This window comes from Magnolia sinica, chromosome 9 (genome assembly GCF_029962835.1).
Source record: "Magnolia sinica isolate HGM2019 chromosome 9, MsV1, whole genome shotgun sequence".
NCBI classification, from domain to species: domain Eukaryota; kingdom Viridiplantae; phylum Streptophyta; class Magnoliopsida; order Magnoliales; family Magnoliaceae; genus Magnolia; species Magnolia sinica.
In genome coordinates, this window is record NC_080581.1 from 56,185,587 (window position 1) to 56,208,442 (window position 22,856).

At 39.1% G+C, this 22,856-nt stretch overlaps 2 protein-coding genes across 2 annotated transcripts in view; one reads left to right on the forward strand and one right to left on the reverse strand.

Moving 5' to 3' along the window:
• LOC131255464 (DEAD-box ATP-dependent RNA helicase 22) overlaps positions 1–16,604 on the forward strand; it is a 44,742-nt gene extending 28,138 nt beyond the window's left edge. The window contains exons 5-8 of the mRNA XM_058256192.1: positions 1,491–1,818; positions 4,186–4,338; positions 4,943–4,991; positions 16,299–16,604. Coding sequence (XP_058112175.1) covers positions 1,491–1,818; positions 4,186–4,338; positions 4,943–4,991; positions 16,299–16,351 — 583 coding nt within the window. The 3' untranslated portion in view covers positions 16,352–16,604. The remainder of the gene's footprint in view (positions 1–1,490; positions 1,819–4,185; positions 4,339–4,942; positions 4,992–16,298) is intronic.
• A 4,791-nt stretch (positions 16,605–21,395) lies between these two features.
• The window catches only part of LOC131255466 (calmodulin-binding protein 60 D-like), an 86,779-nt gene continuing 85,318 nt past the window's right edge, over positions 21,396–22,856 (reverse strand). Inside the window, exon 9 of the mRNA XM_058256194.1 lies at positions 21,396–21,609. The gene's annotated coding sequence lies outside the window, so the exon portion shown is untranslated. The remainder of the gene's footprint in view (positions 21,610–22,856) is intronic.

Consider the following 22,856-nt stretch of genomic DNA (forward strand, 5'->3'; position numbering starts at 1 on the left):
CGGTTATCAGCGATAACGATATTATATCTTTATCTCTGGCTAGCGAAACTTGTAGCGATAACGACAACTCGAACATTGATTAGAAATCACTTCCATGATTAAAAGATACAAAAGAAGATGAGACGTGATGTAGAAAAGATGAATCAAGAGAAACCGATTCCTGAAGTTATCTAAGTGGAAGACATAAGAGGGAAATATGGCAGATATGGCTAAATATCGTAGATATCAATGGGAATATTGGGAAATATAGCAGATGGTGCAATATATTGGCATATATTGGCCATATTATTGTTGATATTTTGATTTTGATTTTAATTTAATTTAATTTTTTTCAATTGTATTCCAAGATGGTATCGTGTCACTGACCAGCCATACCGAATATGTTGGCTGGATATTGAGGATGCATAAAACACTGATCTCATTTATGGTCTGGGTCAACAAACATTTGGGTCCCCACATGTATGGAATCTTGTGCATGGGGAATGATGTTATTACCTCTCAAAAAAAGAAGAAGAAGAGTTTATTATTATTAAATTATGCTCATTCTTTAGTCTGCTGAAGCTCAGCACCCTATACTTGTTCTTTGGTAATCGTTTTTATATTAGCTTATGCTCGTTTAAGTCACATTTCGGGGTGCAACTTGGGTGGGTTGGGTCAGGATGACGATCAACCTGAGCCCAACCCGACCTCAAGATGACCCAACCTGCAACCCGTCCCAACCAGAAATCCAACAAAGACCTCTACATTTGCCCAACGGGACCCGACCCAACACGACTGGACCCAAATACATGTGATTATATCCCAACCCAACTAAACCCGACCTATATTTGCTCCACCCGAACCCAACCCGAGTACCCTGACAACCTGACCCAACCTGAGTTCAGTCAGGTTGGGTCGATCGGGTTTGGGATGACATGAGCGCAAGTCGCTGCCCCAGTCACATTAGTATTATTATTATTTTTCTTTTTTAGCAATTTCTGTAGAGAAAAGAACAAGACATTAGATATGTGGAATTCTCCTTTGCATGTTTTCCATCTGAACCTCCTGTGAATTGTTTGGTAGGTAGGTAGTCCGTTTGCTATTGGAAAGAATGATCACCACTACATCTAATTGGACTCCAATTTCATTAGTTTGATTTACCTTTAAGAAATAGTTTGAATTCCCCATTGTTGCATGTGTACTTGAATATCTTTCCCTGTCCTTGAATGTCTTTCAGGGCTTGTGGAGTGCATCATTACCATTTGCCACTAAAAATTCCCTATTGGCATATGATCATGTTCTTGGCAACAACAAATAGCTTCCACATTTTCATTTGTGATATTCATCCAAATATCTATACACAACTAAATTAGTTAACCAATGCATCCAGGATATATAATCATATCAACTAATATATCACATTCCACTGCATTGAATCGTTTGTGATGTTTTCTTGCGCTTCAACTTTCAATCCTTTCATGATGACATGAATTTCTTATTGTTGGGTCCAGGTTGGAGCAGAGATGGATAGAAGTTACAAGAGATACACAAGTTGATGTTCTCATTAATGCTGTAAAGCAAGGTTTTAACTCTCAAGCAATAGATTCTGATGATGATGGTAGTCGGACCATGGTGTTTGCGAATACCGTTGATGCGGTCGAGTCAGTGGCTAAAATATTGCAGAGAGTAGGTGTTGAGTGCATTTCTTACCACAGTGACAGCTCTTTGGAGGAGCGGGCTAAGGCTTTGATTGATTTTCAAGAAGGAGGGGGTGTACTTGTCTGCACTGATGCCGCTGCACGTGGTCTTGACATTCCAAATGTTTCACATGTTATTCAGGTACGTGCTTTTGGTGCAATCACTAAAAGTATCTTTTTCATGATTTTGTTGTACTTTCGGAATTGATGGGTGGTGGTTTAGCAAGTACCTTGATCTGTTGATTTAGCAGACCGTAGCTAGATTTCTCATTCTTTAGCAAATGATGTCTACTTGTATTGGCATCTTTCATCCATCATCTTGATGGATCTTTTTATTCCTGTCTTTTAATTTAATGAATGATCTCTTTTGTTTAACTCATTGAGTGTAATCAACCTATGTAATAGACTATTAGATAGTGCTTGATTGTAATCAACCTATGTAATAGTCAATTAATTGTGCCTCTTGGAGTTTGTGCTCTCATTGTTGGTCCCCAGCACAGATAGAGGGTTGTGTCAGGTTGGCAACTGGCATCAAACTTATATCGTAACTTCCAACATGAATCCAAACAATATGACATTCCAAAGGCATGGCAGAAAAGGATTCATGTAGCTGACCCCAATCGGTTGGGATAAAGCTTAGATGATGATGATGATGATCTCTTTTATTTCCAATGAAAAGAGAAAAAGAAAATCTCATTCTTTTGGTGCTATTTGACGACCACGATAAGCCGTAGGACAGCTATTCTAGTACAATTGCATCCTAGGATTTGTTAATTTGCTGTTTGACAACCAGCCTATATATATATATATATATATATATATATATAGGAAAAGGTAAAGGTACTATGAGGTTGAGCTCTGTGGGCCCCACTGTGATGTGTGGTAGACATCCACGCTGTGCATTTGGTTGGTCCCCTCTAGGTTACGAGATGTCCAAAAAAGTAGCTGTATTCACAACTCAGGTGGGCCACACCGTCTAAAATCATGTGAAATCATGCCTAAAACATCTAAAGCACTTGGTGGGTCCCACCTGAGTTTTGGAATGGCCTAAAATTTGGTGTGACTCCTCATCCAAGTGGGACACACAATGGATGGCTGGATGTCTGAACCACATCTCAATGGGCAATCAGGAAGGTTTCAATGGGTGGACATCCACTCTCAACTGTTATCTGTGGTGTGGCCCACCTAAGTCATGGATTGGCCTGGGTTTTAGGCTCATGGCCCACCCTGGAAGGGGGAAATCTAATTGATGTGGATGTCTGCCACATGTCATGGTGGGGCTCACAAAGCTTGACTTCATAGTACCTTTATTCACACACACACACACACACACACACACACACACACACTATTATACTCTTTGCAAACATTTTGGAAATCACTGGAACTTGAAATTCATTTTTAAACATTCTATTTGGCAGACATCCTTCATTTGTGTCCCATCTCTTGATTATCCATCCTTCCGAAAATCGCTTTGATCAAATGATTCCAACCATTGGATGGTGGCATGTTGAAACATTCCTTGTTTTGTTGCTCTTCTTTATGAGTCAAAAACTGAGATTAAGTGCATAGGTTTACATTACCTGCATTATGTTGAGATTCATTTTTGAAACTATTCCACATACCTTGTTGTCGTGTTGTTAAGTCGCTGATTATCTTGTGAATTCTGGTTTTTGCTCTTGGCCAAGTTAGAGACTTCTGTTGAGGCTTTAAACATTGGTCTAACTTGGACAAAGGTTTCTCACATTCTGGATTGTGGCCTGGGCGAAAATACATTCTTGGCATCTTGGCTGCTCTAGTGAATGTGTGGCATTCCTTTACAAGTTACAAGTTTGTGATCAGGTGCACAATTTTCCACTTCCTGCATTACTCTGGCAATGTTTTTTTAATCAACTATTTAAAGTTATACCTTGCTGCCGTGGGTCATGCTGCAATTATATAGTGAGTTCTGGTTTGATTATTCAGATATTTTTCCAAACTGTTTTCACATATGTGACAGGATCCTAGGAACTGAGAAATGATTTGTTAGGGCCTGTTTGGAACAGTGCAGGATCCTGACTTCTTCAGATTTTTTATTTGAAAGAATATGAATGCCAAAAAGGTCTGACATTTTTTTTTTCTCCAAAACATCCTGGTCCAAAGCATAAACACTTTAGAAATGCTCCTTTTTATGAATATGTTTCTTCTTTTCTCACTAGAAACAAAATTTATAGGCTATCCAATCTGATTCGGTTGGAGCCACTTGCGTGCAAAAGGACTTAATGGTCGAACAATCGATTCGTGGAGTACATCTCCTAAAACCTTGGATTATGGTTCTGACCCAAGACAAAAAGATATTCAAAATATTTATCGGACAATGTTTTGGGAATTGAGCATCGCATCTGAACTTGTTACTCGAATGCATGTGTTGGCTGAAAGCTATCTCTGTGACTCGAGATTTAACAAGGTTACATCATTCAAATTTAGGGAGTAAGTAGTAACTAACTTTCACTCTTTTGTTTCAATTAAGGCGGAGTTTGCAACTTCTGCAGTAGATTTTTTGCATAGGGTTGGCCGTACTGCAAGAGCAGGTCAATCTGGACTGGTCACAAGCTTGTTCACAGAATCCAACCATGATCTTGTTGCTGCTGTGCGTCTAGCAGGGAAACTGGGACAGCCTGTGGTAATTCTTCTATTCACTTTACTGCCTACTGTTGTAGAAAAAGAGAGCATTTGCTTGGACCAATAAACTGACTGGGCACATAGGCTCCTGTTTGATGATCTAAATCATTCATCTGGTGGGCCGAATGGTGGATATTAGATACCCCAATAATACCTTCCATTACTGATCCTGATTTTCCAACTGAGCCTCCTTGAATGTGGACAAATGGTTGGAATTGTTCATTTTTTATTGTTGGGGCTAGAATGAGTGAATCAGCTGATGGTGGAGAGACTAGGGTGTGGCCTATAACCCCATGATGGGGTGCATGTGTATGGTTGTACTGTTCCTTATAGTAACAGAAGTTACTTGTACATTTGTTTGGCCAAGCAGACTAGTGCTCTTAATTGTGTTTCATATAATACTTTGAATTATGTGCCTACATGAGAAATGCTTCAAAAAACTAAAATTTAATGGGATGAAATACTTCCCCAACTGCTTAAGATTTATCATAAGTTGACTGGATTCCGTCATATGATCTCCTGTGAACCAAAATTGAGTTTGACTTGAATTTGCATTTGTGCAACTTGTTGAATGCATCACTGGACTGTTCTTTACACAACTGCAGGAGAAGGCATTTAGCAGGAAAAGGAGCTTCCGGAATAAGCTTAAGAAAGGTATGCCATTCATAATTAAAGTTCATTTTGTGTCCCTTAATAGGAGATGTCACAGCTAAGATTCTTTCGAAGTGGTAGTTCCTATTTTATAGTTTCCGTAAATGATGACCACCAGGGAGTTTTTCATCTAGACAAACTTTTAGGCAGTGTTCGAAATATCGATACTATCGGCCAATATTATCGTTATCGGCCCCCAATGAGACGATTCCCGGGCGATAATGCCCGGAAGATACCAAAAATGCAAAAATTCAGATATCGCATGATATCGCCATGCGTATAGGTGGAGAATAAAAAAAATTTGAATTAGAAAAAAAAAAGAGGAGAAATCGGAGAGTACCCGCGAAGATTGGTGATCGGAGGTGGGCCATTCGACAGGTAAGTACGATATATCTGTGGGGATTTCTCGTAGATTCCGGCGAGAAATCGGGCCAGATTGAGGAACCCCTTCCTCCGGAACGAGAATTGTCGCCGCCGTGATCGTCGGAACCTTTGCGTGCGTGAAGGAGAGGGAAAACGAAGAAGAAGGGCGCAGAGATGGGGTGAAAAGGGGGTTTCGATCGTGCGGTGGGTTACGGAGTACGCTCTTATTGTACTCAGTAAACTTAGTTGGGCCCACCTTTAATGTATGATGTCTATCCACGCCGTCCATCCATTTTCCCATCTAATTTAAGGGGTTGATCCCTAAATTTAGGAATTTTAAGGGCCCACCTTTAAGGAGTCACTCTCTCCACTGTTTTCTATGGTGGGGTCCACTCGAGCTCTGGATCTGACCCATTTTTTTGGCTCATGCCATAAAATGATCTCTTCAAATGTATAGACGGTGTGGATACAAAAAATACATCATGGTGGGACCCACATAAGTTGGTCATGTGGCAATGGGGTCGTCAATGACGGAAACGGATTGGATACTCCCCCTGACACCAGCCTGCGGATGGTGGTCGGTGCTCTGTGGGCCCCACCATAATGTATGTATTTCATCCATTCCGTTCATCCATTTTTAAAGATCATTTTATGGCTTTATACCAAAAACGAGAGGGATATAAATCTCAGGTGGACCACACCACAGGAAAACAATAGTGATTGGATATCCATCATTTAAATCCTCCTCAGGCCCACTGTACTGTTTATTTGACATCAAATCTGTTGATTAGGTCATACAGACCCAGATGAAGGGAAAAAACAAATATCAACTAGATCCAATACTTTTATGGACCCCAAAAAGTTTTTAATGGTCAACGTTCATTCCACATTGTTACCTGTAATGTGGTCCAATTGATATTGGAATATATCTAAATTTTTGTGTAATATCATAAAATGATATAGAAAAAAAGATGGACGGCATGGGTGAAACACATACATCATGGTGGGGCCCACAGAGCACCGACCATCAGCCATTGGCTGGTGGAGTAGCCAATCCGTTTCCGTCAATAAACATGGTGCGATACGGAGGGATTGGATGAGATATGCATACCACGTGGGCCCCAAAATTGCTGGACATCACGTCCATCCGTTTTTACTGATCATTTTACGTGTTCAGCCCAAAATTGAACCATATCCACAACTCAAGTGGACCATACCACAGGAAACAATGGAACTGTTAATTTCCACCGTTGAAACCTTTTTAAGGTCCATAGTGGTGTTTATTTCTCATCCAACCAGATATTTATTTTTTCCCTTCATCTGGGTCCTTATGACTCAATCAACAGATTGGATGTCAAATAAACAGTACAGTGGGCCTTAAGAGGATTTTAATGGTGGATATCGAATCATTATTGTTTTCCTGTGGTGTGGTCCACATGAGATTATATCCCTATAATTTTTTGTTTCAAGCACTAAAATGATCCATAAAAATGGATGAACGGAATGGATGAAACAAATACATTATGGTGGGGCCCATGGAGCTTAGATGAACTGAAATCACAAATATTAACCTGATTTAAAACTTTTATGGCCCCACGAATATTTCGACTGTGGATGTTCAATCCTTATGTTTTCAGCCCATTTGAAAATTGGATCCTGTTCATTTTTGGCTCCTTGTTCTAAAATGATCTCAAAAAGACGGAGTGGATTACTCACAAACATCACGTTGGGCCCACTTAAGTTTTCAGCGCCGGAACTTCCTGCAAATGGCTTGCGCAGGAAATCCGCGTCCTTGGATTCTCATGACGCGTAGCCAGACCTGCTACTAAAGTGATGTCACCAAGTTCTGTGGGGCCCACCATGATGTATGTGTTGTATCTACACCGTCCATCCATTTGGTTAGATCATTTTACGGCATGAGACAAAGAATGGGTGAGATCCAAATCTGGAGTGGACCCCACCATAGAAAACAGTGGGGAGAGGGACGCCCAGCGTTAAAACCCAGATCGTGGGTCCACTATGATGTTTATCTGAGATCCAACCTGTTTATAAGTTAAGACAGACATGAAAAAAGGGAAAAAAAACAACTTTCAGCTTGATCAAAGACTTTTGTGGCCCTTAGAAATTTTTAATGGTGGGCGTCACTCTCTCCACTATTTTCTGTGGTGGGGTCCACTCGAGCTTTGGATCTGACTCATTCTTTTTCTCATGGCCTAAAATGATATGTTCAAATGGATGGACGGTGTGGATACAACACATACATCATGGTGGGCCCTTCAGAACTTGGTGATGTCACTTCATGTCCCCATCATTGATACGTATAGTTCTCAAATTTTACTTCTTTAGTTATTCTGTCTTTTCAATGAATTGGTTGTGTTTTCATACATAACTATGATATATTTATAAATATCATGCATCCAATTTAAATATAGTTGCATTAGTTCAGTTAAACATCGCATAGCTTAGGACCCTATACAAAGGAAACTTATTATGTGCATATTTTTTTTGAGATGTTATGATTTAAGAGTGTGTATTAAGGGCTTTTTTAACAATCCCCAAAGTTTCATTAAAAAATTCAACCATTTCCCCAATGTTTCCCCATGTTTTCCAAAAAGTGTGATAAATTATGTGATACAAACGATATATCCCGTGCGATAACCGATACGTATCTGTATCCCAGGGGTGCGATACATAGTGCGATACCGATATTTCGAACACTGCTTTTAGGGTGTCTTATCCTGATCCTTTTGGATTTTAATTAGAATGTTTTGGTACGATGTGTTAGAATGGTCACACGTGTGACGTGATCACACGTGTGATCATCTTGTTTGGGTTTAGTCTTTATGCATTGTGGGTTTGGTCTTTGTGCATTGGGGTTATGTGTACATAGGTCTTTAGCTCTTTTTAAGTGTTGAGGGTATTTTTGTAATTTCACCTAGTATAATAAAACAAAAAGTGGGGTGTGTGGGGCTTGCGTTGAGCATCCCACTCCCTCTTTCTTCCTCTCTTCTTTTTCTTCCATTCTTTCTTTTTTCTTCTCCAATATCAACATGGTATCAGAGTGGAAGGTTATGTGTTCGAATCCTAGGAGAAGCAAATATACCTCCTTAATATATTCTCCCATAGGGGGCTGTATGGTGTGAGTTGTGAGTGTCCCTCCACCCTTGCTCAGTATGTTCCCGTGTGGAGTTCCACCCTGCATGTGCGGGGGAGTGTTAAAGTCCCTTGATACACATTGATATGCCATCTTCTAACTGATCGGGCTTTTAGAGGATGGCATATCAATGTATATCAAGGGACTTCAATACTCCTCCGCACGCGTGGGGTGGAACTCCGCATGGGAACATATTGGGCAAGGGTGGAGGGACACTCACAACTCATAGCATGAATCAACATTATGATCCATTTCTTCTTCTTGATCTCTCTCTTCTTTATCTTACTTTTTTTTCATTCTCTCTGGTGAGAAACCCTAATGTGTTTGGGGTAGATCTAACATAATCTCTTCCAGTTGTTGTACCCCCATGTGATGGGTGGTGAAATCGTGTTTAACGAAGGTGTGTAAGGTTTGCTTTTGCATTCTAGCTACGTGATGGGACAAAGTGGGCCATCTTTCATCCAATATGCAATGTACGATCAATTTTGAAGCATGGAATTAGATTTGAAGTATGAATATTCAAAAGTTTCATGAAGCTCCCCTTTATTGTGTTGATCGAGACAAGTTGCAGCTCGGAAGCAAGTATTGATTTAATAGGTCAATTTGTTGGAGGATTTGTGTTTAAGAAAAATTATTTGTTGTTATTCAGATGGATTCCAAAAATGATCCCAAGAGCAGTATTTTATCCTCATCTGATTTGGTGCCTCTCCAAATAACATCAACAAAATCGAATGGCGCGAATTATCTACAATGGGCCACATCTGTAGAAGTTTTTGACTGGAAAGAAAAAAGTTAAGTATTTGACATCGCCTAAACCTAATATCACTGCGGCAAATTATGATGATTGGGTGGTAGAGAATGCCCAAATTAGGGCATTGTTGTGGAATAGCATGGAAACACATCAATACCAATGTAATCTTCCCCCAAACAGCCAAAGATGTTTGGGACACCTTGAAGGAGATGTATTCTACTGAGAAAAACTTAATCCATATTTATGGGCTTGTACAAAATATATTCGCATTCCAATAGGGAGATAGAAGTGTAGGAGAATATTATTCTGTCCTGCGCGGCATGTGGGAAGAGTTGAATGTATACCTAACTGTTGTCAACAGATCTTGACTTATGCATAGGCAAATAGAAGAATTTCGTGTTGTCAAATTTCTCAATGATCTTCGACTTGAGTTCAAGCCTGTGAGGTCCCAGATTCTTGGAGGTAGTGAAATTCCCTCAGTGATAGAAGCGTTCGCTAGAGTTCAGAGGACAATGGGCATATCTACTTAGAATTCTACTTCATCAAATCGTTCAGCTTTTATCTCTGCAGCGAGCATAGGTGATTGGGGAATTTGAGGTGGTCATGGTCGACGCGGTAGATTTGGAGGTGGCCTTGGTCGTGGTCGTGCTAATCGTCACTGCACTCATTGTGGCCTCAACAATCATAATGTTGATTCATGTTCAGATTTACATGGGAAGCCTAGCTGGGCTAATCAATTCAACTCACTGGAGGATAGTTCAGAAGGTTATGTATCCAATCCTCCCACTCCTGCTGAGCTAAGTGCTTTAGGTGACAATCAATATGTCCAAGGAAGAATATGCAAAGCTTCTGAAAGATCATTCCACTCATGCCTCTTCCTCCACTGTTACCCTTGCTCAGTTAGGTACATATTGTCATAGATTTTCTGCGAGTACTTCATGGATTGTTGATTCTGGTGCTTCCGATCATATGACCAATAAATGTAATTTGTTGTCCAAGTTAGTCCAGTCTTTTTAGATGATTGCTCTAAAATAACATGATTATATTTGCTGAAAGATCGTTCTGTGGTGTTTATGTGTTTTAAAGAGTTTCATGCACAAATCCAAACTCAATTTGATGTTAAAGTGCGTGTTCTAATATCAGATAATGCCAAGGAGCATACATCAAATCGTTTTCTCCCATCTCTAGTCTCATGGCATCATTCATCAAATATCCTGTGCACACACATTGCAACAAAATGGAGTTGCGGAGTGTAAAAACCGTCATTTGTTTGAAGTGGATAGGGCATTATTATTGAACACGAAAGTTCCAAAGAGTTTTTGGGTTGATGCCATTTTAGCTGCATGTTATCTTATAAATCGAATGCCCTCGTCAGTATTGGGAGGTAAAACTCCTTTTTTCTGTATTGTATTCCCAACATCCTTCTTTTTTCTCTTCCTCTTAAATTTTTTTGATGCATCTGTTTTGTACATCAATTTGATCATGTTTTTGATAAGTTTGAACCCAAAGTTGTAAAGTGTGTTTCTGGGGTACTCAAATACTCAACGTGGCTACAAATGCTATAATCCTATCACATGGTGACGATATGTGTCCATGGATGTCCCCTTCTTTGAAAATACACATATTTCTTAGATAATGGGAAGACATTGCAACTTTCTAAACACTCTACCACTCTTCTTGTGGCGATGAACACAGATTTACTTGGAAAGCAAGCCACCGAGTCGCATCCAAATCCACCACCATTGCGGGTCTACTCCAAACGTTCCAAGAGAAGTACTGATGTGCCTAGTAATGTGCCCTTCACCAGTTTTGTCAATCCATCTAAAGATACTCCTCTTAAGTTTCTACCAAACTTACTTAAGGAAGTTAATCAACCTATTGCTATTTGAAAGGGTATACGTTGTTGTACTCTACATCCTATTTCTAATTTTGTTTCCTTGAATGGTCTATCACCTTCATTTCGGTAATTTGCTTTGTCCTTGTCGTTTATATCTATCCCGTGGTTGTTTCAGGTGGCTCTTCATACTGATAGGTGGAAAAGAGCCATGGAAGAAAAAATAGCCGTGCTTCATCAAAATGAAACTTGGATTTTGGCTAAGTTACCTGCAAGGAAACGTGCAGTAGGGTGTGGATGAGTATATATGGTGAAGTGCAAGTCTGATGGCATTGTGGATTGTTTAAAGGTCCGGTTGGTGGCAAAAGAGTAGACTACTCTGAAACCTTCTCCCCGGTGGTCAAGCTTCATTCAATTTGTGTGATGATATCTAGTGCTGCAAATTTGGACTGGCCCCTATATCAACTGGATGTAAAGAATGCATTTCTTCATAGTGATTTGCTTGAAGAAGTGTACATGGAGCAACCGCTTGGCTTTGTTGCTCGGGGGAGTATGATAAGGTTTGCTGCCTAAGAAAATCAATTTATGGTTTAAAGTAGTCTCCATGCACGTGGTTTGACAAATTCAGTAACATGGTAATTCAGTTTGGGATGAAATGCAGTCAGGATGATCACCAAGTCTTTGTTAGGTAGAGTGAGACTAGCACGTTGGTTCTTGTTGTTTACGTAGACAACATCATCATTACTGGAGATGATAGTGAAGGCATATCTGGGTTGAAGAAATTCTTGCAGCAACACTTCTGTACAAAGGATTTAGGTTACCTTTAATACTTTCTGGGTATTGAGGTAGTTCGGTCAAAATTAGGAATTAATTTATCGCAAAGGAAATATGTTAGAGATTTGTTAGAAGAAACAAGTTTAATTGGGGCTAAGCTAGCTACAACTCCCATGGACACAAACTCTAGGTTAAGTGCAGATGAATGAGACATGTTTGATGATCCATGCAAATTTCGCCAGTTGGTTGGTAAATTGATTTATTTAACCATTACACGGACAAATATTACTTATGCAGCCATTGTAGTTAGTTGGTTTATGTAAGCCCCCCGTGTATCTCATAAAGAAACTAATTTCTGCATACTTAAATATTTAAAGGGCGCCCCAAGTCGTGGAATTCTTTACAAGTGAAATGGACACCTTAGAGTGGAAGGATTCTCTGATGTTGATTGGGCTGGATCTCCTTCAGATAGGCAATCCACCACTTGTTATTGTACCTTTGTAGGAGGTAATCTTGTTACTTGGAGAAGCAAGAAGCAACAAGTCGTTGCTTGTTCTAGTGCAGAAGCAGAATATAGAGTCATGGCCTATACCACGTGTGAACTTGTGTGACTGAAGACATTAATGTGTGAGTTGGGTTTTGTGGTTGATACTCCCATGAATCTATATTGTGATAATCAAGTTGCATCGCATATCTCCAATAATCTAGTTTATTGTGAGAGGACCAAGCACATTGAAGTGGACTGTCACTTCATCAATTAGACGGTCGCGAACAAGGAAATATCAACTCCTAAATCTGAAGATCAAGTTGCCGACATGTTCACAAAGGCTTTAAGTCGAGCTCATTTGGACAGATTTTTTGACAAGCTGGGCATTTATGTTATATATGCTCTAGCTTGAGGGGGAGTGTTAGAATGGTCACACATGTGACGTGATCACACATGTGATCATCTTGTTTGGGTTCAGTCTTTATGCATTGTGGGTTCAATGTTTATGCATTGAGGTTGTGTGTACATGGGTCTTTAGCTCTTTTAAGTATTGAGGGTATTTTTGTAATTTCACCTTTTTAGTGAAAGCCCTAGTAGCCTTTCAAAAAAAAAAAGGTGAATGCCCTAGTATAATAAAACAAAAGGTTGGGCGTGTGGGGCTTGAGTTGAGCATCCCATTCCCTCGTTCTTCCTCTCTTCTCTTTCTTCCATTCTTTTTTTCCTCCAAGATCAACACGATTCTTGGTTTCTCCAAAAATTCCTAAGGCCAAAGCAGAAACACATTAAAAGGCCTGTATGAATTGGGCTAATCTTATTTGATTCGGTTTGTGCGACCTGCATACAACATGCCTTTAAAATTTAAACATTTTCTGCGAGTTGGAATTTATGCTACATGAAAAACACCGCAATGCCTTGAAGACTCGACTATCTGTTGAAATTTCATGTTTCGCAAATGTGTTTATGCTTTCTTTTTTATCCTTTTGATTAACTGTTTTGATGTAAAACATGGTGACAAAGTGAGCTAAAGTCTAAGAATAATTTTATTTATCAGATGATGGGATCATTGTTATTTTCTCCTTTATCAAGCTTTTGGAGGGCATAGTGTGGTTATGGTAGTGGGAATTTACCATAACACTTCATTAGAAGGTGTTATGGTAAACTGTATCATATATGAAGTCCACATGCACTCTCAGATGCACTTCATGAGAATTTATGCATGAAAATTCTATCATGAGTGAAGGAAATTCAAATCATAAAAATACTGAATATATTCAGATATAGTAAAAACTTGCTGGTTCAATGCATTTATAAGTTTATAACTACATGGCTGTGTCACTTCCCATGCATTTCGTAGAAAATTGAACAATGTTGAATATGTATAGAAACTAAGAAAATCACAAACACACAATACCAGTACTAAATCCTCAAGATTTTTACTGGTTAAAGCCAAAGTCAAAGTTCCTTAGTTGCCTTGTATGTCAATCATATGAATGGATTGTCTGTTCGTTGCTACAGAATTTGGTATAATATTGTATATCAGTGGTGGCAATGTTGGTTTGAATGCTTAAAAGAGAGATGTCAACTGTTCCTGAGAGTAATTCTGAATCACACACGCACATGCACATGCACACGCATGCGCGCACACATGTGTGCACGCGCACAGGCACCCACGCACACACACACAACATGCCCAGGTTGCATGCATTCTCATGAAGATGCGAAGAATGCATGGCCTTAAGCATACATGCTAACTTATCCTTCGAGTGAACATGAAGTAGACAACCATCATGGTGAGACTTTCTTTTTTTGAACAGTGACATTTTTTTTAAAATAAAGGCTGCAGCCAAAGAAAACAAAGAAAGGAAAAAACACCACTACAGCTCAAGCCAAATATCAGGGAACTGAGCAATAACCCTTGATGAAATTGCCCACTCCATTAGATGCCTTTTAGCCCTGCTGAAGACCGAGATCCGCCCTGCCCGATTCCTGAAACATCACAAAGTCGGAAAGTATCCTGCCTGGAATCTGAAAATACTCACGAATAAGCCCATCTCATCCTTGAAATATCATGTTGAGACTTTCTCATGCACAAAAGTGACATTCCACTTCAATGTGTTTCGTTTTCTCATGAAAAAAGAGAGGATTAGAGACAGTATGGATAGCAATCTAATCGTCACAATATAATTGGATGGAGTAGGGGAAGAGGAGGAATGGAAAGCAAGGAGGATGGAAGAGGAAGAAGATCTAGGGTCTTGACATCCTAGTTCTGATACCACGCAGAAGAAGAAAAGAAGTGGAAGAGAGAAGTTTTGAGGAAGGAGAGAGGACTCTTAATCTTATTTTATTAATACAACCCTAAAACAGATAAAGGAATGGTGTCTGGGGAAGCACTGATGAATAAACATACACCCAACTAAAGACAGACATGAGACATCAAAGGTGCACAAATTCACCCAACACACACACCTCTCCATTAGATCTCCATCGGCATTTTTGTCATTTTCTAATTTATAGAGCTTTGAGCTCTATAACTTATAATGATAAATTTATAATTCGCTGAGCATTTTCCAAGGATTTGTGGTCACTTTTGTGGCTTCTACAACATTTTGTGTCAAAGTAACTTCAATTTGCACTGTTGGGGATCCATCTTGTGGTTCCAAAAATGTGAAATCAATTGCAGCACAAGGCTTTGACGAGTTAGGAAATAGTATTTCAAAGGTGATTTGTTCACGGAAAAAACTAGGAATGAGGACGGGTGGGGAATGTTGCCAATAATGATTCTTACCTTATGAGACAAACCCCTAACCTGAACACGATTTCCTGGCAAAATCATCAGCAGGAGATCTCTCGTTGTTGGAATCTGCTTTTAACTGTAGATCTTCCTACCATCCAAAATTGACATAAATTCTTGTCAGTGAAGCTTAGTTGCATGCAATGGTCGAAGTATTGGTAGTGTTACATATATCGGTGACAGGGATTACAAAAACATGTATCAACATTGTTGATACTTGAAAAAAATATCACTGAGGAAAACATTGGGATGTATGGAGAGAGATGAGGAAATTTTCAATGAAACTAGAGGAGATGTTAAAACATGTTTACATATTTAGGAATCAAAATAATGTGCCATACATGATAAGTTTCCATTTAATGGGGGCCTAAACTATGTGTCGGCATAAAAAACCAGTGCAATAATAACCAAAAGAAGTTCATATCATTCACATACCATACTATTTAAGCAATAAAAAGCTGTATATCCACAAACTAAGGTAAACTTTTCTAACCTTGGAACTCCAGCCCATTTCCGCTCGAGTGTCAAATCTTTCCCAAATCCAAGTTTTGAATCGCAAAAACTGAAGAAGACTGGTTGAAATCCACCCATTTTCCTTTTCTTTTTTCTTGATTTTTCAGGATTTATGGTTTTTTTTTTTTCTGGAAGATGTTTGTGTTGGCAATAATATCTCGCCAGTATCGCTGACCCGGGGGATTTTTTATTTGTATACTGGAGTTGGGGCAACAATCTCGCCATGTTGATATCTCACTGATATATCAGCAATACACATGATAATATCGACAATACCTGGAATTTTCCAATTCTCCAGCAGTACCTATATCGCCAGGGTGGTGATACCAATAATATTGCCTATATTTTGACAATAGTTGCATATCCCCTTGTTACAATGGCTGCAGTTTTAATGTTCATTCTACCAATAAACATGTAGAAGGTAGCTTCTAGTGTGCATCTTGAGAGGGCGTCTATTTTAGGAGTAAAAAATCACAGCCTCAACACCTTGCGTTTACCTACACAGACAGACAGATCCAACGGTAATTTTTCACATTGGTGGAGTATTGCATTAGGTTCGGTGGGATGACTGTAGGGTAAGTTTTCTTAAGGACACGTACTATGTTTGCGAATTTGAGTTGTTTGTTTTATTGTTTTTTTACAGGCTCCAAAGGTGGTAGAGATTCATTGAGCACTGTGGACAGAGTTCTTGCGTAATTCAGGGATGGGACAGACAGTGTAGCACTCCGTACTTGTTTGCTCTATGAGCATCTAAGACGTATTTACCTGGCGGATTGTCTCTTCAATCCATAATTTTGACAATGTAAATATTTTTGTATCAATTTCACTGTTTCCGGTGCTATTTTTCAATGTGTAGTATCTTTCTCTTTCAAAAAAAAAAAAAAAAGTTCATATCAAATGTGTACTTTTTTTTTGTTGAGTAAAGCTAGCATTGAATCAGTGACCTTGATATTCCAAGTCTCATCCCCTAGCCCATAGGAATGGGTGTTGTCGGTCTATTCTCTTGTGCGAGATGTAGATCACACGACCATTTGCCTTGATTAACAATTGTTTTAATGCAGCTTCTACATCTCTTTGTGCATGGTTGCTTGTTTGCGGTTTTGGATTGTGCTACAATATGCAGTAGAGCTTGTTGACAAAGCTGAGATGTTCCTGCTCTTGAACCAAAAAAATAAAATAAAATAGAATTTTACTTATTTTGCATATGATTTGGGCAGAAGATGGTGTGTGTGTGTGTGTGTGTGTGTGTGTGTGTGTGTGTGTGTAGGGAAAAGGTACTATGCGCCCGACCTCACAAGTCCGTCCCATGAGGTCGAGCTGTGTGGGCCCCACCGTGATGCGTTTCGAACATCTGCCCCATCAGTCAGATGCACCATTTCATCGTGGGCCTAGGTCTCAAAAATCAAGTCAATCCGTGACTTGTGTGGGCCACACCACATACAGAAGTGGCGAGGGGCCGTGCACCATTAAAACATTCACAATCATTTTTTGGGCCCACCTAGATATGGTTTGCAAATCCAGCCCATCCATTATGTGTGTCCCACTTGGATGAGGGTTCAGACCAAGTTTCAGCAGCATTCAAAACTCAGGTGGGCCCCACCAAGTGCTTTTATATGTTTTAACGGTGTCTTCACATGATTTTAGATGGTATGGCTCACCTGAGTTCCGTATACAGCTGATTTTTGGGATATCCCATAATTTAGAGGGGACCCATCAAATGCACGGTGTTGATGGTCGACACGCATCACGGTGGGGCCCACACAGCTCGACCTCATGGGAGCTTATCGTGAGGTCGAGTGCATTGTACCTTTTCCCATATATATATATATATATATATATATATATATATATATATATATATATATATATATTCTATCGACCAGGCCTTGGGCTTTTCTTTTTCTTTCCTAGGGCAGGGCCGGCTCAATGGGCTGCCTCAAAATCTAGCCTTGTGTGCGCCTGTAGTCCACCATATTTGAGATGTTAGTGTACACAGACTTATGTGCATCTGCAGTGCACCATACCTATTTATATTCTCTACGATTTAGTTTGATGATGCTTATCCTTGTATTTAAGAATGCTTATCTTTATAACCAACTCTTCATTATAAAAGGATCATTGGAAGAGGAGATTAAGGTTCTCAAATTTTCTTTTAAATTTCTGGGATTGTAAGGTTGATTTGGCAGATCATATGGCTTGCTGAATTGTTTGAAACCGGTGATTTCGGCTTTCTTTTTTATTTTTATTTTTCCCTTCCCATTTCCCTCTTTTATGTTATAAGAAAAGATGCTGATGAAGTTGCTTTCCCTTCTCATTGCTGTCACAGGAATGTGTTTTTTCGGAAAATTAGAGGGAAAGGCATGGTAACTCGTAATACTTTTAAATCTGAAACTGTTTCAATGATAGGTAGTTCTTGTTTTTTAGGGCATGTTTGGATACATGAAATCCAAAGAAAAAGATGGCATGTTTGGATACATGAAATCCAAAGAAAAAGATGGCATGTTTGGATACACGAAATCCAAGGCAAAAGAATGGAAATATTGTTAGCGATGATTTGGTGCATCATTTGCACAGTTACACTGGTTTTCACTTCAGATAATTGGGGCTGTGGTTAGGTAATCCAGATCCCTCGGTCCACCATGCTCTAAAAACTACTATGCAGATAAAAAGATCCTAGCCACTAATACATGGACCTTTCCTTTTCCAGTTGAATGTGGAAGTTTTCTGTATGTCTTCTTAGCTGTATACTTGTCTGCCACAATGCTAAGTTTAAGATTTTCACATGGAGATTTTTCGTATGAAGTCCATTTTAGTGTATGGTGAATGGTCTAGATTATTGAATCAGGGACCCCACCGGTCAGAATCAGAAACCCATGTACATTGTGCAGCACGTGTCATCACAGAACACGTGCTAACTCAGCACGTATTCTGCCCCCATCAGGTAGGCCACAAGCAACTTGAATGTGACCATTTTGTTCAAGTTTCTTACATGTGTGGACTAAATGAGCAGGTGATGTGCCCAGTATTCCTCATTGGGACCAAACTGACGAATGGTCTGGATTATCTCCTTTTGAAAGGTGAGTGCTAAAATGGTTTTCTTGGTCATGCTCAACCATATTTTCATGCATCTCTCCTCTTAAGTCTTAATGCTGTGGAGTTGGCAAAAGGGTCCAGAAATCAACCGTTTCTACTGCCCATTTACACCCAAATCTCACTTCTCCTTCGTAACTTCAATGCCTTTGGAATCCATTTACACGGTGCCAAACACACCAAAAGCCCCCTTTACTCCCATTTACATCCATCCAAACGACCCTGTGAAAATGGGGTTATCATGTTCTTCCTTAACACTATGGCATACGTTTTTTGGGTCCACCCTTCCCATTCATGGACATGGATTAGAGACAATCTTCAGGGTCGGGAAACCTTGGAGATATCTTCAAACATCGGATATACTTCCATGAGATATAAGTCCAGTTCTTAACCCACGATCAACTTGCGTGTGTGTACATATATCTATATATAGGAATGCTCACATGCGCACCTTCTTAAGTGAGCACCTTTGTACACGTTTCATGGGCATGGAATCTGAATGGTCCATGTGATGCGGCACCCCTTGAAACTCTGTGGGCCCAATTTCCAGCCTGATCCAAAACTCTAGTGGGCCATAGCAAAGAGAAATGCAAATCAAGGGAGGAAACTATTTCCTTTTGCCATGGCTCACCAGAGTTTTGTACCGGGCTGAAAGTTGGGCTAGTTGGGTTTCAAGGGGTGTGGCATCACGTGGACCGTTCAGATTCCGTGCCCATGAAACGTGTGCAAAGGTGCTCACGTAAAAAGGTGCGGAGGTGGGCATCTCTCTCTCTCTCTCTCTCTCTCTCTCTCTCTCTCTCTCTATATATATATATATATATATATATATATATATATATATATATATAGTGAGTCCATCACATGCCTCATAATAAACTTCAAATTGTCTTCATTCCATTATATTCCACGTGCATTCAAAATTTCATTAATTTACGCACCGATCCATAGCTCAAGTGATAGACTCAAGGAAGATAACCTTGTTTCAATACCGAGGTCTTGGTATTGATTCCCAAGTGGGGTGTGTACTAACAAGCTAACCCAAAAGAAAAAGAAAAATAAAATTCATTCATTTGATATCGTTTTCATGACATTGACGTGAAATGTTATTGAATCAAAGATGTTATCATTGACAGAGGAAATGTAATTTGTATAGTCTATTTGTTTCCTTTATATATTAAGTTACGTAATTATCATACAATAATCAAGAAATTGTAACAAAATTCCATTTAAGCTAACAGAAATGGCCAAGAAATCCAAGCCCTGCGTGATTGGTTTCTTGCTTGAAAAGCTACCTGGTTCTCTTGAATTTTGAGTATTCAATTTCACCAATAAAGCCTGGAGACTTCACATTAGAATTGTACAAAAGACTATTCATCTCGGAAAGCTTTGCAGAAAGTTATGTAAAGACCTCAACGACTACTGGATGGTGCTTTGATAGAGAGAACCGATTAGTCAGGAAAGGGGCTCAGTGCAAGTGAATCGTAGATTCCAGTTGTGGGACGACGACTTGGAGGACTTGTCAAAAAACAAGAAGAAGCAGAGCACAAATTATTGTTCAATTGGATGTTTTGGAACCAAAAACTCGTTAATTTGAATATTAACTTAATTATTTGATTTATTAGATCTTGAATTTGATGAACCTTGTTTCATAGTGAACCACTAAAGAAATTGTACGGCTATATAGGATACAAGAACCGACTTCATGATGTCAATATGGGTTCTCACCACTCATCAATCCCAGTTCACATTGTGCATTTGGATGCACTGATGCAAACCCCGGCTCATCCTCTACTAGGGAAAATAGGTGCTAAAAAGCAAACTCAACTATTGGTTTTCTTTATCAACTAAGCAGGCATGAACATCCCTTTTATTGTAAGTTCATCCAAATGGGCCTTAAAGATGCTCATCGAAAAGGCTGATCTAGCTCAACAACACAACTGTTCTCACTAAGAAGATCATGACAAGATCAATCCAAAGGTTACCTGCTCTTGGCTAGGGATGTATAAGCTGGCCTGGGATGAGCCCACAAGCTTAGAAAATTCCAATTTAATAACAATGTAATAATCACGATCGAGATATGCATTCAAGTTTTTTGTTGAATGGGCGTGGATAAGGATGTTGCCCATAGAATTCAAGCTGGACAAAAGAAATGGAGTTTCACATTATCATCATTTATCACTCAAAAACTGAACAAGAAATTTTATAGGATAGCCATAAGACCGGCAATGCTTAACGGGACAGGATGTTGGGTAATTAAGGAACAAACGTTCATAGGATATGTAGCTGAAGTGAGAATGTTGAGATGGATGAGTGGCAGGACAAGGAAGGATATAATTAAAAGTGAGCATTATAAGAAACTTAAGAATAGCACCAATAGATAACAAGATAAGGGAAACTAGACTAAGATGGTTTGGTCATGTGCAACAGAGGCCAAGAACCGTGCTGGTTAGGAGTGACTTGTTACAAGTCAAAGGCTCCAATAGGATGTGGATGGAGGTAGAAGGGGCGAGATGACATGTGGTCTAATTGAAGGTATATGTCATGGCCCGAGTCTAGCAACTAGATTTGCTCAACCCAGATCCTGCACTTGGTATTTCAACTCGGTATTAAGCTCAACAATCCACCACAAAGAATAATGAGAATAAATAAATAATTAAAAATTAAAAATTAACAAACACTATCACCAAACAACAACAAATAATATTATTTCAAGTAGAGAAGAAAATCAACTTCATCTAGCATTTAAAGAGATCAACAACAAAAAATGTTGGTATACGAGTCTCTCACAACTAAATAACAAATTTGAAATAAACTAAACAAAGCAAATAACATCGGCAAGCAATTCTCGAGCACTCCCCCGATTCCTGAAAGACAACATCAATAGAGAAAGGGCGAGCACAAAAGCTCAATGAGTATATTTCGATGCAAGTTGCAAAAAGGCATACTCAATTTCAAATGACCACAATTTAGTAGAATAACATTAAAAAAGTGGCGTGCATTAACATGATGTATTAAACTATTTTTCAATAACAAAAAATAGTTTACTAATAGTCAATACAAACTGAAATTTAGAACACTGGGTTCATTTTGGACAAGTTGGTCAACACTCTCTCAAACCCACCATGCCTGCATAAGTGGTCTCTTTCACCCACCTGGCCTAGATCCATGGGTGATCATTTGTACGTTAGTTGGTTAGACTATTACTCCACCTGGCTTGCAAAAGTGGTCTCTTTCACCCATCTGGCCTAGATCGATGGAGGATCCAAATAGTACCAATCGGGGTTTTAGGACTTTCAATCCAAGGGTCTCAATCGCCTTACCTATTTTCGTTTTAGAGACTCAACCCAAGGGACTCAATTGCCTTACCTATTTACATTTTAGGGATTCTCAACCCAAAGGAGTTAATCACCATACCTGTTTTCTGTCATTCTAAGTATGGTTCACAATTTTTTAAAATATACAACACATGATTTTTCTTAAATCATTGTTTCCAAAAACATCACACGATCATCTCTACTCGGATCGGAAAACTAGAAACCATTACACATAATTTATAAAACAATAGGCCAAAAGATTCTCCATGATCACCAAAATACCCGACAATGATTCATGAAGACCTAGAAAAACAAGATTTCTGCACAACAAGGTTTTCTTGGAATCAAGAAAAGATGGTTCTTATTATTATTATTTTTTTTAAAAGGTGAAGAAGGGTTCTAGCAATATGCACAAACTATCTAAAAGTAAAACGAAGATCAAATCGGCATAATAACAAGATAAAGATTTAAAGAATCAAGGAGATTTACCAACATTAAAGCTCATGCATGTATTATAACAAGGTGAAGATTAGAAAGCTACAAGAGATACATGAGATTCATCATGCTTTAAAAACAAGATCAAGATTGGAAAACAATGAGAAAATACTCATGTGAAGATAAAAAACACAAAACCTAAATCATAATAATGATCAATCGTGCTTTAAAGATGAAGTTAGGAAAATGAATATACTCACTTGAAGGTTTCTACGCTCTTATAGGATATTTAAGGATGCGTGCAACTTCTAGGACACTCCACGATCTCCAATTATTGCTCTTTCCTCACCTTTTTCTCTCTA